General features: G+C 35.5%; 1 protein-coding gene across 4 annotated transcripts in view; it reads left to right on the top strand.

Moving 5' to 3' along the window:
* Positions 1 to 17,078, top strand: part of fer (fer (fps/fes related) tyrosine kinase) — a 47,073-nt gene extending 29,995 nt beyond the window's left edge. For all 4 annotated transcript variants that reach the window (XM_058775777.1, XM_058775778.1, XM_058775776.1 and 1 more), the window contains 8 exons: positions 1,953 to 2,075; positions 5,190 to 5,246; positions 6,071 to 6,186; positions 6,347 to 6,441; positions 6,579 to 6,702; positions 10,233 to 10,387; positions 13,095 to 13,217; positions 13,586 to 17,078. In XM_058775777.1, coding sequence (XP_058631760.1) covers positions 1,953 to 2,075; positions 5,190 to 5,246; positions 6,071 to 6,186; positions 6,347 to 6,441; positions 6,579 to 6,702; positions 10,233 to 10,387; positions 13,095 to 13,217; positions 13,586 to 13,722 — 930 coding nt within the window. In that variant the 3' untranslated portion in view covers positions 13,723 to 17,078. The remainder of the gene's footprint in view (positions 1 to 1,952; positions 2,076 to 5,189; positions 5,247 to 6,070; positions 6,187 to 6,346; positions 6,442 to 6,578; positions 6,703 to 10,232; positions 10,388 to 13,094; positions 13,218 to 13,585) is intronic.
* Positions 17,079 to 18,567: the final 1,489 nt, after the last annotated feature.

The raw sequence follows: 18,567 nt of genomic DNA on the forward strand, positions 1-18,567 counted from the left end.
TGTATTGCGAGATTTTGGGGAACAACCTCCTTCCCTCAGTTAGAGCATTGAAGATGGGTCGAGGCTGGGTCTTCCAACATGACAATGACCGAAGCACACAGCCAGGATAACCAAGGAGTGGCTCTGTAAGAAGCATATCAAGGTTCTGGCGTGGCCTAGCCAGTCTCCAGACCTAAACCCAATAGAGAATCTTTGGAGGAGCTCAAACTCCGTGTTTCTCAGCGACAGGCCAGAAACCTGACTGATCTAGAGAAGATCTGTGTGGAGGTGGGCCAAAATCCCTCCTGCAGTGTGTGCAAACCTGGTGAAAAACTACAGGAAACGTTTGACCTCTGTAATTGCAAACAAAGGCTACTGTACCAAATATTAACATTGATTTTCTCAGGTGTTCAAATACTTATTTGCAGCTGTATCATACAAATAAATAGTTAACAAAATCATACATTGTGATTTCTGGATTTTTTTTTTTAGATTATGTCTCTCACAGCGGACATGCACCTACGATGACAATTTCAGACCCCTCCATGATTTCTAAGTGGGAGAACTTGCAAAATAGCAGGGTGTTCAAATACTTATTTTCCTCACTGTATATACGCAATCGTACTGCACGTATCAGAAGTTCCGTGCTCCGGCGCGGTTAGCGTTCACACTACATGCGTACCGCGCCCGAGCCCAACTGAACTACGCTCTGGCCGACCTCTTCCGAGACACGGACGGCTAAACGAACCGTACCGGAGCGAGGCATAGATCGATCACACTAGTCAAACGAGCCGGCCTTTGGGGGTCAAACGTGCTCGGGCATGGTTAAGATTGCCTAGTGTGAATATACCCTTATTCTCCCGCATTCCACACTCTACCCGCCCACACCCACACTCGCCCATCAAGTGTTGTCCCGCGCCGCACTCTGTTGCGCGGTAGTGCAGATCTCTACTCGGAAGGTGCCTGTTATAATGTTATGATTGAGGCTCTGGACTCTGAGCATAATTTGTTTTTCTATAACAAACTATAAAATATTTTCTATAAAAACGTTAATGCCCTGGCAGTAGCAAATAGCTTTGGTTTTATATTTAATTTGATTACATTAATGTTATAAATTGAGATTTACAATAAATATTTTAACTGCTACTATGTAGAAGGAATACTGCTGTAAAAATAGCACATTATTTGTTTAAAGTGTTTGCAAACCAAATGTTATTGCACTTGTTCATATATCAGTGCTTTTAAATGGAAAAAGTGCACAATACACTACTTTTGAATTAATTATTGAATTTTGTGCATAACAATGCGATTAATCTCAGAATATCATGCGATTAATCGCGATTTAAATTTTTTTTATCTTTGCCCAGCATTAATATTTATGAACACAGTTTAACCTTGGTTTGTCTAAATACTCGATTCTGATTGGCTGGTATGCATTAAAACCGTTTAATGCACAGGTAGTTCCAAGTCAGTTTAATCACTGTTCTATAAATGTGTTGCTTTAATTGACGCACAAACACACACATCACTCGCACACAGAGATCAGTGATCGCGCGGTGCACACAGAAACATTCAGGAGCACAGAAACGTCTTGTCAGTGCTGCCCCGTGACTTTTGTTAATAAAATAGTTTTGATGCTGAATCGCTACACTATATATTTCTCAGCAAGGAGACGGAAGTAACTAAACTCACAGCTTCATTGTTTGTAGAGAGAGACGTGCAGACACAGGGAATTAGCACACACAACTTTAATCTCTCTTATTCTCGATAATTAATTCAAATGAATGTGATCTTACCGCACTACCTTATCTCTGGGTCTGAATTTAAGTGGGCAGAATGCTAGAGTTAACGAGTTGTAACTGATGACATAGAGATTCTTTTGCATTTGTAAGTAATTACTAAGTGTATTTATTTTATTTTATTTTATAAACTCACTATACTGTCTAATTTAATTTGCCTCTTTTTGTGTGCAGAATCAGTATAGATTTGAAGGCACTGGCTTTCCCACCATCCCACAGCTCATAGAGCATCATTACACATCTAAGCAAGTCATCACCAAGAAATCTGGGGTCGTGCTCCTGAACCCTGTCATAAAGGTGAAGCATTGTCTCCCTTTTCATTTTAACAAGCTGTTCTGCTCTCAGTACAGTCATTTGATATGTCTTCACTTCTAAAGCTATATTTCCAATATGCAGCCATAAAATTCCCTATTACAGAAATTTGGACAGTACATTGCTCATTTTCCCTAAGGTGTGCAGCTACATTGAACATTAGATTGATGTTGTGCAGTGCAGTTCTCAAATCAACCTGTCTTGCTGATGTAAAGTCCTGTGATTTGATGTGTGTGTATGTGTTGATTTCTGCTTGGCTACAGAAAAAGATTGTAATGGTTTAGAAAATATCAGTTTGAACTCCTTTCTTGATGGTGGTCTACACTGGCTGGAATCCCCCAGGAAGTGTGTGTCTATGTGTGCATCCGTCAGGTCAGATGATTACCTGCCATGCTGTTCCTCTGATGGGTTTTTGATGATGGGGTAAAGCACCTCATCCGAGCATGTTGACTGAAATCATAATAGCGGTGATGTTTCTGCTGCAGCATGCAAAAAAACACTATCAGACCCCTGTGAATGCTGGGATATGTTCGGACTGTGTAAAACTGCACATTTAATTGACACAAAATCCAAAAAATGTTTTGTTTGTTTGGTAACACTTTACTATTAAAGCCTTTATGTAATGCATTATAAATATCCCTTTATAATGCATTACATAAAGGCTAATTAATCTAATTTAGAGTGTTTATAATTTGTTATACATTATATCTTGTCATAAATAATTATAACTGAATTTAAAATGGATAGTGTAACAATGAATTGGTAAGTTTTATAATGTGTTAACTGTGATCATAATTATTCATGAGATTGTACAATACATTTAGGGCTGTCGCGATAACCGCAATATCGCTATACCGCGCTATTGATGAGCATAACCGCAGAGGAATGCAGCAACCGCGATATTTCAGTGTTTTCTTTTTCGTAAGGTTACGCCCTTCTTGTTTTACACTTCGTGCAAGTGTACTGAATATTAGTAATGATAACAATGTGTATCATGCTGATTTGCACAGAGGCTCAGTAAATTTGCACTTAACAAGCCTAAACAGACAGCGAATGAGAGAGAGATCGACTGATCGCGTGCGATTACCTGCGTCTGTCCTTCAGGCCGAGTCATATGTGAAAATAGGTTGTCATGTCCAAGGAAAGCGAAATCTGTCTTAGCATCGACGCTCTGCTGGTCAGCTGAGCCTTTAAAAGTGGCGCTCAAAGTTAAAATGATTTAAACAGCGTGTTTCATTACAAATCGCTGAATGAATCAGCGCTTTTGAACGTGTAGTTGAATGAAGACTCACTCAAAGACAGTCTCTTGCCGCCACCTTGAGGCGAAACAATGAAACTGCACTGACAGCCGTCTAGAACACGCAGGTGAGATATTAACAGAAAAGGTATCGTCAGTCAGATTCGAGGATCAGAACTAACTGTTATATATATATATATATATATATATATATATATATATATATATATATATATATATATATATATATATATATATATATATAGGCTAACAACATACTAATGATCTTATTGTCAGGTAAGTTTTATGTGGACCGTTATTTTGTCACTCTCCTCTGTTTACTTCACTTCCTGTTTTAACGCGAATTAGTTTCGGTTTTATTAGTTTCTGAATATGACCTCCTTGCATCGTGACACATACACACACAGATTATATGTGTGTGTGTATATATATATATATATATATATATATATATATATATATATACCGCTATTGAGCCATTCAAAATTACCGCAAGGGAAATTCCTTAACCGCGACAGCCCTAAATACATTATAAGGTACTATATCATTATAGGTTATTATACATATACATATGTGCATGGCACTCGATCATTTTAGCAGATTTGGAGTGAGGAACATTATGAAAACTAAGAAAAACAATATATAATAGCATAATAATTAATAATCATAATGTTGTTATTATTCATGTTTGCAATAATTTTATTGCTAATAGTATTTGACTTGACTTTACAAATAAGTGAAAACTGAACTCTTATTACAACTTGAGTTTATGTACAATGTGAATCCAAAGAGAAGTGTGTTCATTTTTCAAGTCCCTGAAGAGGTCTGACTTGGATTCTTTAAAGAACAAAAGAAATAAGCGTAAAGACCCTTAAAGAGTAACTGGTAGCAGAGAACGGACAAAATATGATTTGGTTTGGAGCTATTTGTGTTTTTTTTTTTGCCTTGATATCTTGGTAGCAGCAACATGATAAATGTTTGTTTATTTATGTTTGTTTTGGTCAATTTGGGCAGCTTTAGTAGGCAGACAAAGTCTGAAACGATAGCATTAGAACTAATGTAAGCTGTCTAAAACTCGCTTGTTTTGTTGTGTTCGGTTTTGGATTACATTGAATAAAGTGCATTATTTTCCAGGTTTAAGTTGACACTGCAGGTCACTCATCGTCAAGTTGTTTAGAATAATGGCTCTTTAATTAAATGTCTATTCTCATTAGTGCTGCTGTAAATGCATTGAGATTTTAGAAAGGGATTTTTTCATCTGTATGTGTGTATTTTTGTGTGTTTTAATTGTCTGAACCTCTTTAAACCCTCAAACGTAGACTACAGTGCTACATTCGCTATTTGTGCCAGTAAAAGCAGCTCGGGTCAGTGTTCAATTAAACACAATGAAAGAAAATCACAGAAAAATGCATGCATTTAAAAGTAAGTGTTTTTGTGGCTTTTAAGGAATATTCTAGAAAATCTTCCTGCTGCACCTTTAGAAATGAAATTGTGATGGTTTTATTTGCAAAATGGACTTTGTACATATATCTCTTTGGGTTTTGCTGTTATCATTATTGTGTACTCGTTTCCAAATACAATTGTGCATAACGTAAATAAAACAAAAGTAGATTTTTCACACACAAAAAAAATCTTTTTAGAGATATTCCAGAATGTCTCTAAGTGAGTGCTTTTGGAGAATGAGGTGATAATTGCATCATTATCATTCATCAGAGCAGTAGCACAGTGACTGACCCACAGGATGCTCAGCATCTCTCTTCTGTTTGTCTCTGCACGAGTCATTAGTTCATTAATGAACAAGTGTCAGAAAGATAATTTGCTATTTTTGTTTGTTTGCTCAGGATAAGAAATGGATTCTCAATCATGAGGATGTCATTCTTGGAGAACTTCTTGGGAAAGTAAGTCCATATCCATTGTGCTCGTGTTTTGGAATATTTAGAACACCCCCTTGTTTTTTTAGTTTTTAAATAAATTAATACTTTTATTCAGCAAGGATGCTTAAAATTGATCAAAAATATCCAAAGTGACACTAAAGACATTTAAAATGTTACAAAAGGTTTCTATTTTAAATAAATGTTCTTTTGAACATTATATCCATCAAAGAATCCTGAAAAAAAAGTCACGTTTCAATAAAAATATAAAAAAATACAAAACAGTTATCAGCATGGATAACTAGAAATGTTTCTTCAGCAGCATATCATAATATTAGAATAAATTCTGAATTTTAAAATGCATTTACAATACATTTTAAAATGTATTTAAGTAGAAAACTGTTTTATTTGTTGTAATAATATTTCACAATGTTACTGTTTTTGTTTGGATAAAATAAATGCAGCCTTGGTGAGTGTAAGAGACTTAATTTAAAAACATAAAGAAAATCTTACCAACCCCAAACATTTCAACACTAGTGTATACTTTGAATAAATAGCATATTAACTTATCATGGGTCATAATTTGCATGGTAAATGAAAAAAAAAAGAAAAAAAAAACACCGTGGTAGGACCTACATATTTTCACAAGTGACTAGTTTGTTTAAATATGATAAAAATACACAAAAATTAATTGACTTTAACAATTAGCCATCTATCGTGACCCAGTCCTAGTACTACAACTATGGTGTATGTCCAGAAGGCCTTGTTAAGGTGTTTCTTTTTGGCATTTTTGTTATTTAAAATAATAAAATTAGACACTAAGAAATGCTTTTGGATCAATGTTGTTTTAGGGAAATTTTGGTGAGGTTTTTAGAGGAACGCTGCGAGATAAAACCCCGGTGGCCGTGAAAACTTGTAAGGAAGATCTACCACAAGACCTCAAGATAAAGTTTCTCTCAGAGGCCAGGTGAACCCACATTCACCGTTTTATGCTTTGTCACACTTGCTCTTTATCTCGTTCCTCAGACATCAAGAAATAATGTTCGCCTCATTCATATTCTCCTAAAAATGAGTGATGAAATAATGTGGTCATGTCCATATTCATTTATGCTTAACTCCACCTCTAGGATCCTGAAGCAATATGATCACCCCAACATTGTGAAGTTAATAGGCGTCTGTACCCAACGGCAGCCCATTTACATAGTAATGGAGCTCGTACCAGGTCAGTAAACTGGATCTTTGCTTCAGCCATTAGCTGAAACCCTTCCTCGTTAAGTGTCATAAATTTGTCGGGGATGTTGGTGTCTCCTGTAATTTATTGCATATCTGTAGCTCATTTATTTTGCCATTTTTCAACAGGCGGGGACTTTTTATCATTCTTAAGAAAGAAAAAAGAGGACCTCAAGACAAAGCAACTGGTAAAGTTTGCATTAGACGCTGCTGCCGGAATGGCATACCTAGAGCTAAAGAACTGTATACACAGGTGAGGAAAAAATTTAATGTTTCAGATGTAGAAGTGATACAGCTAAAATCAGAAGAAAAACAAAATAAGTAATATTATACATACAATATTTTGTATTTAAAAAAAAAAAAAAAAAATAATACTTTTTGGGACATTATTCTTTGTGATATTATTTTTCATGACCATTAGCCACAATTTCCTCCTGTTTCTCTTTATTGTAATCTTGATGTAGTATTTTACGTGGAAATACTAAATTTAAATAGACTACCCATACTTTATTACAGTGAAAACTTCATTGTTTTGCTTATATCAACATAAATTAAATGCTGTACAACAATTGCTACCATGATGTATAAAACATGTTAAATTATATATCATTCTTTTTTGGTCATATTATATTTATCAGAATGCCCAGAATCTATTACATTAATCTTAAGAAAAGGTGGACGATGTGGGAAAAATGTAGTTAGGAAACTTATAAGCCATTTATTACTGAAAATTATTGATAAAAATAGTCAAAAATAGTGAAATCTAAATTTAAATGGAATATTTTACGCAATATTTGTGAACAATTCACTGCATTACAGTGAAAAATTACTATAATACAATTAGGAATGCACCAAAGCAGTTACTGATGGCAGCTGATGATCAGGGCTGATTATATCCTGTCAATCAAGAGGCCGTGGAAAAGCGTGGCAGACAGCAGCTTGCGTGAACAAAATTTCTTGTTGAATTTAGGGCTGTCCAGGTTAAAGCAATAATAATGCATTACAGCACCATTAACACAGGTTCTATTTGACCCTATGAAACAACCGTAGTTCAAGCCAGGGTTGCCAGATCTGCAATTTTCCCTTCACAGAACATTTATTTGTAAAGCGCCGCTAATCCAATTGTCACAATGAGCTGCTAAGAAACAAAGTCTCAGCTTTCAAATCCTGTACATTTTATCACAAAAAATGCCAAACAACAAGGTATCTAAACTTTAAAAAAATAAAATAAAATAACCAATAACAAAATACAAAGATAGTGTCTCAAAATATATATCCAAATGCAGCACCTAAAAAACACATAATTATGTCTGGAAACACAGTTCTTAATAAGCAGGAATTGCACAACCTTTTAAAATATTTATTAATCAATGGTATTACATTTCATATTATTTATTCCTTTTCATCCAGTAGCATAATTGTCAACATGTTAGAAAAGACAACATATTAGAAAAAGTAAATAAATCCGAAATATTGGGCTGCTGGTGCTTTTGAGTTGGTTTGAGGTTATATGAGATTGTGCTGTCTGTATGATTTAGTTCTTCATAGAAACATTTTACATAATATTATCCTAAAAGACATAAAATTGTCTTTTCATTTTCAACGAACAGCAACATATTAAATTATGTCTGGCAACTTGACAAATCTGTTTTTAAAATTAATTTAATGATATTTAAGAAGTGAAATAATTATTTCTATAACTGAAACGAGCCTCATTTTTCTTGCTTCTTTCTGGTGGTGATTTTAAACTGTGAAATAGGCTTTGGTGCATTGTGCTGTTTGAGGCCGGAGCCGGCTGGCTTGAATACATGCCGCTCACAATCGAGTCTCAACTCAGAAATAAGCTCTGGGCGCTTACACTGCCACGGCTCTATCAGCACCCCGCTAAAATCCATTTACTATCAGACATGATCATGTTAGGGGGCGGCGGCGGTTTGAGCACCTTTCTGTCAGCTCTTGCCTCTCTTCTCCGCTCCCCCCTACTGTCTTTCCCCATCTCGTGTCAGCAAACCAATTTTTGGGATGTGACAGCCTAATATGGTTGCATGGCTGAGGATGTCTGCTCAGCATAAATGCCAGTGAGAGGCACAGTGGTGCTGTAGACTAGAATCTTAAATCACTGTTTGGGGAGGGAAGAGTTTAGATAGACTCATCTTCCTTATACGAGAGAGACATTAAGAATATGATGATCGACTTTTGTAGACTTAAAAAAAAAATAGATAAGGGACTACTCTTTTAAGATTTGAATTCTGAACCTTGTGATATGAAAACTTTTTTTTTCTGCCCAGTCTTCTGCATTTATTTGATCAAATTTATAGAAAAAAATGAAATTTTGAATATTACGATTTAAAATGACTGTACTCCCAGCTAACGGTAACTAGTTACAATATTAGTTGAGTTACTTTTCCACTACACCCCAAAAACCTGGTAATTGCATAATTTTTTGCAGCCTCTGAATCCATGAATGTTACAGATAAATAAAGAGTACATTTGGCTCAAACTTCTGTTATTTAATAAAGAGGCAACATTGTAAAATCTGCAACAGGGCTTAAGCAGGTAGAACCAACCAAACATGTTGGGATTCGCAGTAGACAAAGTCTTAGTACCACTACACAATTTACATGTGATATTGATGTTTTTGTCATCCTTTCTCTCTACAAAATTAAAATAATGGCTGTATTTCCAGCTGCTATATGATGTGGCTTTCTCCGTCTTCCAACGAAGTTTGCTTGCTGCATTGGTGATGTCACATGCATACACGCACAACGATTATGAAAATTGATAGAGATGACTGAATTTTTAAATTCAATTCAGTTTGCGATTGTGACAACAACAAAAAAAAGTAACTAGAAACTAGCCATTATTTTGTATGGTAACTAATATTATTACTTACATTTTATTAGTAATTAGTTACACTACTAGTTACCAGGAAAAGGAATATTATTACTGTAATACGTTACTAGTAACTAGTTACCAACACTGCTTATAACATGCCAATAAATGAAACGAGCGTGAAACTATTGTGCACTATAGATGTAGATTATTTAAAAAAAAAAAAAAAGAAGAAGAGTCCATATAATGCATGTGGATTGTAACCCAAAAGTAGATCCACTGTGCTGTGGTTTATACTGAAAAAACATTTTAAATATCAGTGTTTTTCTTGCACATACCCACATACCTATCGTTTTGCTTAAGAAGACATTCAGTCATCCATTAGGGTCATATGGATTACAGTCATGACCTGTTCATCTGAAGAAAGAAGATCATATATTGTGAATAAATGATTATAAAAAATTCAGTTTAGGCGGCATAACTCTTTAAATGAGCTTTTACACTTGGCCAGAAACATCATGGCTTGTCCAAAATCTCATTTGTGACGTAACCATATGTCAACAGGTTCCAAACTGATCCAGTCCCTAAAAGTACATGGCTGCAAAACACTTTTTATACTGAGGTTTTGTAGAACAGTTAGACATGAGAATACTTGGATATTTTTGACAGCAGAAGGCAGATGATCCTGTCTTGGCTGCTGCACGTCTCATTGGGCTCTTTTTCCAGGCTGGGGGTGTTCATAAGTGTAATCATAGGATAACTGGTTCTAGACTGCTTGCTCCAGCCCCTCACATCTCTCCTTCTGATTTGAAACCAGTTTAGACCAATTTTCCCATAGATGATTTTGTTGGCAGGTGTGAATTGTCCAATCACAGTCATGATTGAGAGCTGAGAGCGCATGTGTTGCATTGTTTATGAGGTGGTTTTACAGTATTTCTCAAAATCTTGCAGAGATCTGGCTGCTCGCAACTGCCTTGTGGGAGAGAACAATGTGCTGAAGATCAGTGATTTTGGGATGTCCCGCCAGGAGGACAATGGCATCTACTCTTCATCAGGACTGAAACAGATCCCAATCAAGTGGACTGCACCGGAGGCACTGAACTATGGTAAAGCACTCATGGTGTCTCATGGTGCTCTTAGATCAATGTTTGCCAACCTTTTTTTGCCACGGCACAGATTTGCTAAGTAAAAAAATCCCACGGCACACCACTAAGCAAAAACCCGTTTTTCTCCCCAATAATTAAAGAATACGTCGTAAGAGTCGGTATTTTGGCTTTATATATGATCAGACATGTGCTTTCTGAAAAGCATGCTCAAATGGAGTTAACAAGGTTTTTGACGAGCGAATGATGAGGTATGTGTTTTATCAGTCATTAAAATGGGCGATTCTGAGGTAGTAGGTTAATCACATTACATTTTCATTGAATAACAGGTAATTAAGTGTATTGTAGCTATCCACCTTTTTCTTGCTGTAAAAATGGGCGCAGCAGTTTGTAAATTCTATGGGTCTAGCTTCCGGTCTCATCCGCATCCAGCTATTTTTAGCTGTACAAAACAGTTTTGCTGCTTGATATTGAAAATTTGTGTGTCTTACGATATTATTTTAATGTATTATCTTAACTATGAACACACTGGTTTGTAGTGCAAACAGTTTTACCGTTTACTGCACGTTATTCTTCTCGTTATTTATCTGTAACGGCTAATGAACTGGAAGTTTCACCCATAGGCTTACTTCCGCGTTGAAGAAAAAGTTGGATATGGGCGCTCAGTTTTTCTTCTTGTTTAATACATTTGGCCAAAATATCATGATATAAAAGATGAGCTGCTATGCACAGGATATTTAAAACGTAAACGACTACATCTAGATGGAAAATGCTAAGACTCTTCTCCACTCTTCAAACACACAAAAACATTAGGCTTTATAGACAGTGTTTCTTGAGTAAAGAAAATGCTGTACTTATTCACACCAATGGATCCAATGGCATTATAAGCTTTAGTCACAAGCTCTTTGAATGCTTTTCATTGATTAAAGGGCTAGTTCACCCAAAAATGAAAATGCTGTCATTAATTACTCACCCTCATGTCGTTCCAAACCTGTAAGACCTTCGTTCATCTTCGGAACACAAATTAAGATCTTTTTGGTGGAGTCTGAGGCCCCGTTTACACTAGTGCATTTAGTTTTAAAACGTATAACTTTTGCTATGGTTACGCCTATTGTTTACACTACTCCGGTGGATTTCGAGGTTGAAAACGGAGACTTTTGAAAAAGCTGCAGACCCCGTTTCAGTGTAAACGGACCGAAACAGAGACTTTTGAAAACGATGGTGTGGCTGCCCACATTTGCACTGCATATCCTTGACGACCGTGTAAACAATAACATCATGCTTATTATTGTACCCATAGATATGTGTTGGTAGATTCCCCATTCTACCGCTTCAAGCACGCAGACGTGTCCGCCATCTAAATAGTAGGAAATCTATCTATACATATCCATGGTAGTACCTGCATGAATGGTCATGTGACATGCGTTTTCGGTTGTGTAGTGTAAACGGAGATCGTTTCTGAAATGCAGCGGAAACGCCAGTGTAAACGAGGATCGTTTTCATTCTAAAACGCCATTTTAAAACGAAAACAAACTAGTGTAAACGGGGCCTGAGAGCTCTCTGACCCTCCATAGACAGCAATGATATTGCCACGATCAACGCACAGAAGCATAGCAAGGACATCAGTAAAGTAGTCCATGTGACATCAGGGGTTCAAACGTAATTTTACAAAGCAGCGAGAATACTTTTTGTGCACAAAGAAAACAATAACAATTTATTCAACAATTCTTCTCCCCGAGTTACTGTCTTCCACCATTTTGGAGAGTACCCCAAAACGTAATCAGCGCTGTTTATATTCAGCATGCGCGCGCTTTCTACTGAACGTAAACAACGCTGATTACGTTGATTATGTTCTGGGGTACTCTCCAAAATGGTGGAAGACGGTAACTCAGGGAGAAGAATTGTTGAATAAATTGTTATTATTGTTTTCTTACATGAGGATAATTTAATGACAGAATTTTCATTTTTGGGTGAACTATCCCTTTAAATATTTGTAGAACTCACAAACAGACATGAAGATGACCAGCAGCACTGATTTCAAATAATAATAACGAAATATAATAGAGTTTCTTTCTTCTGATGAACACAAAAGAGGTATCTTAAAGAAAGTTAGTGACTAAACAGTTGCTGGTTATTTTATTTATATATTTATATATAAAACTGTGGAAGACAGTTTGGTTACCCACATTCTTCAAAAACTCACTGAATCAATGATCCGGACAGAGCGAGTCTTCATGTCTGACTCAAAAGAACCGTGAGATCCTGGGAGCTTGAGACTGTATGTGACTGATGGCATTAAAAGTAGTCTACTAATGCTGATTATTAAATTGATTGTTGTAATTGATTATCATATTTAGACCATTACTGTCATTGAATGTGGATAGCGATAAAATAACACCAATTAATGGCCATGTATCTTCCCCACTGCTGTAAGAGTGGGGAATAAAAATGATAGAAAACTAGTAACGCAGTTTGCCCCGTATGATGTCTCTCTTTGTAAGGCATGCTTATACTATTTGTCACCATTTTTACACTTTATACAATTTACACGCATTTTCTTTCGTCTTCATTTTTGTTTGCACACTTAAATTATCAGTAACCTAGAAGTACTTTTACTCAACTTGATTTGTGCTCTTCGTCCATATATTTTCGAGCAGTCAGTTCTAACATTGGATCCAGACTGATGTTTGACATGTTGTTTAAATCCCAGGGAGATACAGCTCGGAGAGTGATGTGTGGAGTTATGGGATCCTCCTGTGGGAAACCTTCAGTCTGGGAGTGTGTCCTTACCCGGGCATGACCAACCAGCAGGCTCGAGAACAGGTCGAAAAAGGTACGAAACAACTCAGAGACAGATTGATGTGATATTTCAATTAATTAATTGAATGACTTCATTTCATTTGTTTTATCACATTTTTCATTTTATATTTTAATTAATTAATGGTATAATAAATTCATAATTATTCATAAAATTAACTTATATAAAAATGTACTGTTTTTATTTCTGTAATAACTGGATACTATTTCAGATATTTTTTTCTTTTAAAGTAGGTACTGCACAGAATGTACAACACAGTGTGCAGTGCCCTAGTACTATGTTCTGAACATAACTGCAATCTCCTTTAGCCTTTTAATAAACCTGTCAACAATTGTTGATTTGTAATCAGCCCTGACAGAAAGCTTGTGTTGTGTGTAATGTAGGTTACAGAATGTCCTGCCCGCAGAAGTGTCCAGATGAGGTGTACAGGATCATGCAGAGATGTTGGGAGTACAAGCCTGAGAATCGACCCAAATTTGTCGACATTCAGAAAGAACTGGCCTCCGTCAAGAAAAAATAGCCTTTAATGAGGAAATGGCTGGAAGGCCAAACTCATACTTCACATCCAGGTGATCCCTAATCTGCAGAGAGAAACACAGCGAATGTTTCGCCCTCGAAATTACATGCTATTATTGTACTGAAGAGTACTCCGTCACATAATCACTGTGTGAACTGCCTATGCACCAGCTGTTTTGAGCCATTAGCATGGAGAGAGGTCTCGGCTTTGCTCTGATGTCAAAATTATGCAGATTTTCCCCTTTTTTTTTGGTAAGTGAGCAACAGTTAAGCTACGACAGACAGCATGTAAGATGTATTAGGTGTATTCAGTATGCCTTTGAGTACTCACCAGTGAAAAAGGGGGGTTGTTCACCCAAAAATGAAATTCTGTCATCATTTGCTCACACTTACGTTGTTCCAAACCTGCAGAACTTTTCTTTCTTTCTTTGGAACACAAAAACATTTTGAAGTGTTGGGGTTAGTTGGGTCCAATGTTGTTTTATACTCAATTCACTTTCACTATATAGACAAAACAGTTGAAACATTCTTCAAAATATCTTTTGTTTTTACAGAGGAAAGAAAAAAGGCCATGTGGGTGAATAAATGATGACAGAATGTTCATTTTTGGGGAACTATACCTTTACAATGTGGAGATGAATGTGTGAAGATGGACTGTTTGTCCACCCAATAACAATATTGCTTTTTCATTTTTTTTTTTTTTTTTAAGTCCTAAAACCTAATGGTTTGGGGAGTTTTATAGTCAAGCCATTTTATGCCATTTTTATGTTATTGGAGTAATAAGGAAAAAAATTACAGATGTTTGTCAGTCACACAAAATAACATGTCACATCCTTAAGACTTTGATTGAGTGATATTCAGCACTCATCAAGCAATGAGACCAAATGCATAGATTTACCTAAGTGCAATTTATAATAACAAAAATAGTATACTGCAGTCAGGTGGCCTTAAAGTAAAACCCGAGCGATTCTGCCAGGCTGCTTGCATGGACACTGCATCAATCTACAGTTTACAAGCCTTCAGATTTCTTCCAAGTCTCCAAATACTTCAACCTCACACCTCTTTATGGTTCATGTCATTTGACGTTTAAAGTGATAGCTCATCAACTGTCATTATTTGCTCACCTCCATGCCTTTCCGATTGCTTTATGATTTTAGTTTCTTCCGTAGAACACAAAAGAAGAGATTTACTATAATGTCCACGCTGCTCTTTTCCATACTGTGAAAGAAAATGATTACCGGAGCCCTTGCGCTTCAAAAAGCACCAGAGAATATCATAGAAGTGGTCTATATATGATTTTGCAGTGTATTTCAAATCTGCTGAGGAAACAAGTTGCCATTCACTGAAAATCTTTCGCTCCACTGTAGCTCTCAGTTCTCGTTTATGGTTTGTACATAGATACGTAGTTTGAAGGTGCGACAACACTTTTAATGATGCATTGTCATAAGCAAATACGATGCATCAAATTTAAATGTGGAAGATTTTCAGTGAATAACAACTTAAATTTGATTTCATTCTGTCACACAAAGTGACACAGAATATATGGAACAAGTCAAATAGACTGCTTTTCTGATACTTTTACAGTCCTAGTAACTTTCAATGTATGGAAAAGAGCAGCTTGCCTTCAAAACAACTGTTTGAAACACAGAAAATCATGCTATTTTTGACAGATGAAAATGAGGAGATAATGACATCTCTTTACATTTACAATGTTGCCATGTAGCATATTAGACGTCACCAAAAGCTCTGTCCAAAACTGTGTTTTGTTATGTTGGGGATCTGTTTTTTTGGGGGGGGGGTTTTCTCAGTAACCAGCAACCAAAGCCAGTCACAAGCATGTTTATCTGTATCTATGCCATTGTCTTGGATTGTGATGTTCTTATTCTTGTGCTATTTTACGATCAGGTTTTCTCATACAAACAACCCTTGAGTCATTTACCTAAACAAGTATTACAGGTTTGGTTAGACAATGATGTATTTTGTATTAAGAATATCCTAGGTTGTTTCCTACCATTTTTGTCAAGTGCCATTTTCTTTCCATGCATCTGTGTGGGCCGCCCAGACCAGCAACTTCTTGTTCCCGAGTCACATAAATTTGTCATTCCATTTCCACAAAAATGGAATAGTGGTTTCTTCAAGGTTTACTCTATCAAATCATTCCTTTTGTATTTTGTAAATACTTTTTTGTAGATTCAGTAATGTAATTTTGTAGGTGTTTGTTTTTTTTCACTGCAAAACTAATGATATTAGAATGTGGATGTCTGTCAGGAATATGTGTCAACTTTCAGCTATAATAGCAGCGATGAAGACCCAGAATCAATACTGCTCTAATATTTGCACATTTGGATTATGTAAAGAGGGTCCCATAGCATTGACTGTGCTTCTTTCAAGTCTGCAAAATCTTTTTTTTTTTCTCTCTTCACGTTTTTGCTATCTCTATAAAGCAGCCAAAAGTCAATGGGGTTTGACATGCAATAAAATGCATGTGCCAATCATGCAGAACTGGTGATAATTTACACATAAAGCTACTGTATAATACAGTTTGGATTTGTATCCTTGCATGATTCGCCAGTGGGTTCAGATCAAAATTATTATTATTTTTTTTTGGTGAAGCTGAACTTACATCAATTAAACTACTGGTGAGTGAGATCTTGTTTTTTTTTTCTCCAACATCAAAGCAATTATCCCTATAGTGTGTTGTTTGAAATACTGTAATATTATTCTAGCATTTTAATCTTTTGCTTTTTTGTACCATTCACTATAATTCCTACTGTCAGTGTATTAAAGCAAACGCCAGTATTGTGTCTCACATTATATTGAAATTTGTGTTACTCTGAGACATTAGATTCTCTTTCCCATGTCTAAACTTCCATCAGAAAAAATGGCTTGTTTTGTTCAAGCAGAAAACATTCAGAACTTGAGCTCATGTACTTTAAGCAAAAGTTTCTGTTGTCATTCAGATCGGCAATTCTTCCTTCCCTGTGCTGGACTATTTATTTTTTTGATGGAAACACTTAATGTATTGATTGCACTTTTGGCCTTTTTATGCTTTAAAATGATCTCTTAATATAAAACAGCATAAAATTGCTGTTTCAGGAAATGATCCATGAACAAAAGTAGAAAAGCAACACTGGACGTTTAATTTTCAAACTAATGCTTTTAGAGATTTTCACCCCTGCCACCTGAAAGAGGAAATATGAAAAAGTGAAATGGTTGACATTTAGAAGGCTTGATTCCCATGTAGTTTTCTTTCGTCTGTCTCTTGTTTGCTCATAACACCTCTCTGATGGACATTCAACTATAACAATGTCTGCTCATTGTTTATATTGTACACTTGCAATAAAGTTTTGAGTCTTTGAATTTGCTGCTTGAAGTAATTAAAAGTGAGGGGCACACTTTATTTTAAAGTCCCAATTCTCGCCATTAACAAACCACTAACTCCTAATTTGTTGCTTAAGGTAGTCGTTAAGTTTAGGTATTGGGTAGGATTAGGGATGTAGAATATGGTCATGTTGAATATGTGCTTTCTAAGCACTAATAAACGGCCAATATGTTAATAATAGGCATGCTGATAAGCAACTAGTTAAAGGTGAGAACTGTTACTTATACTAAAGTGAGCATTGAAAAGCTCAACTGAATTATGTGTGCTACAGGGGCTTTCAATAAAAAAACTTTAACAAATACTGTTTAAAGGGAAGTGCTTAAACTTCAGGAGGTCAAACTAAATATTATATAAGCTGTCTGTATTTTTTTCTAGTAATAATACAATAACAATGAACAAAAATATTAAAAGAAATACAAACTTGAAGCTAGTGTGGTTGTATGCTAGAGCGTTGGTTTATAGATGAATTAAAATTAAAGAAATAATACTTTTTCTAGATAAATCCCATAAATTAAAAAAGAAAATTGTATAATTATTTTTCTTGTGATAAATTTCACAACAGAGTTGAATGGTTGAGCTTGGTTAATGCAAAGTAAATTCATGAAGTAGTTGTAGCATTTTTGTCTAAAATGTATGGTGGTAAATATAAATAACTATACAGATTGGTGGTCAAACGATTAATCGCATACAAAATAAAAGTTTTTGTTTACATAATGTGTGTGTGTACTGTGTATATTTATTATAAAGACACACATACAGCATATATTTTGAAAATATTTACATGTATATATTTATATAAACTATATCATAATTAACCAGCTTCAGCAGATTTTTGAGTTTACTCAACTTGTCGTTTTAAGTTTATACAACCAAAAAATATGAGAAATCTCCCAGAAGAATAAGTTATAAAATCTGATGAAGCTGGTTGCCTTAAAATGTTAAGTTGGCTCAACTTTTTTTTTTTTTTTTTTTAAACAGTGTACTAGATAGATACATCACAAATATACACAGTACACATATATTATGTAAACAAAAACTTTTATTTTAGATGCGATTAATCGTTTGACAGCACTAATATAGCTTATCCAGTAGTTTCCTCTCTATAGTACATTGGGTCTCATTCATTAACTTGTGCGTACACACAATTTTGTGCATAAAATTTGCATAAGAATGTTCTCATCAATAACTTTCGCATTTACATTTCTTCTAAATGTCTGAAAAATCAGCTGAATCTTCACATACACAAACACACACACCACCGATAAAAATCACTTAAGCAGACACAAGCTGTAAAGGAAAGGTTGTGCACGAAGCCCTTAAATGGAGAAGGGCTGGGCGTGCTTTATTCAAATTACTGCACATTACTGTTCATTTCAAATACTCAAAATGTGTGAATTATATGAATTATGAAATACATGAATTAGGCAGAATTTTTTCATGAGAAGTTCTCCAGTGCATATAGATAAG

The sequence above is a fragment of the Onychostoma macrolepis genome, chromosome 05 (genome assembly GCF_012432095.1).
Source record: "Onychostoma macrolepis isolate SWU-2019 chromosome 05, ASM1243209v1, whole genome shotgun sequence".
NCBI lineage: Eukaryota > Metazoa > Chordata > Actinopteri > Cypriniformes > Cyprinidae > Onychostoma > Onychostoma macrolepis.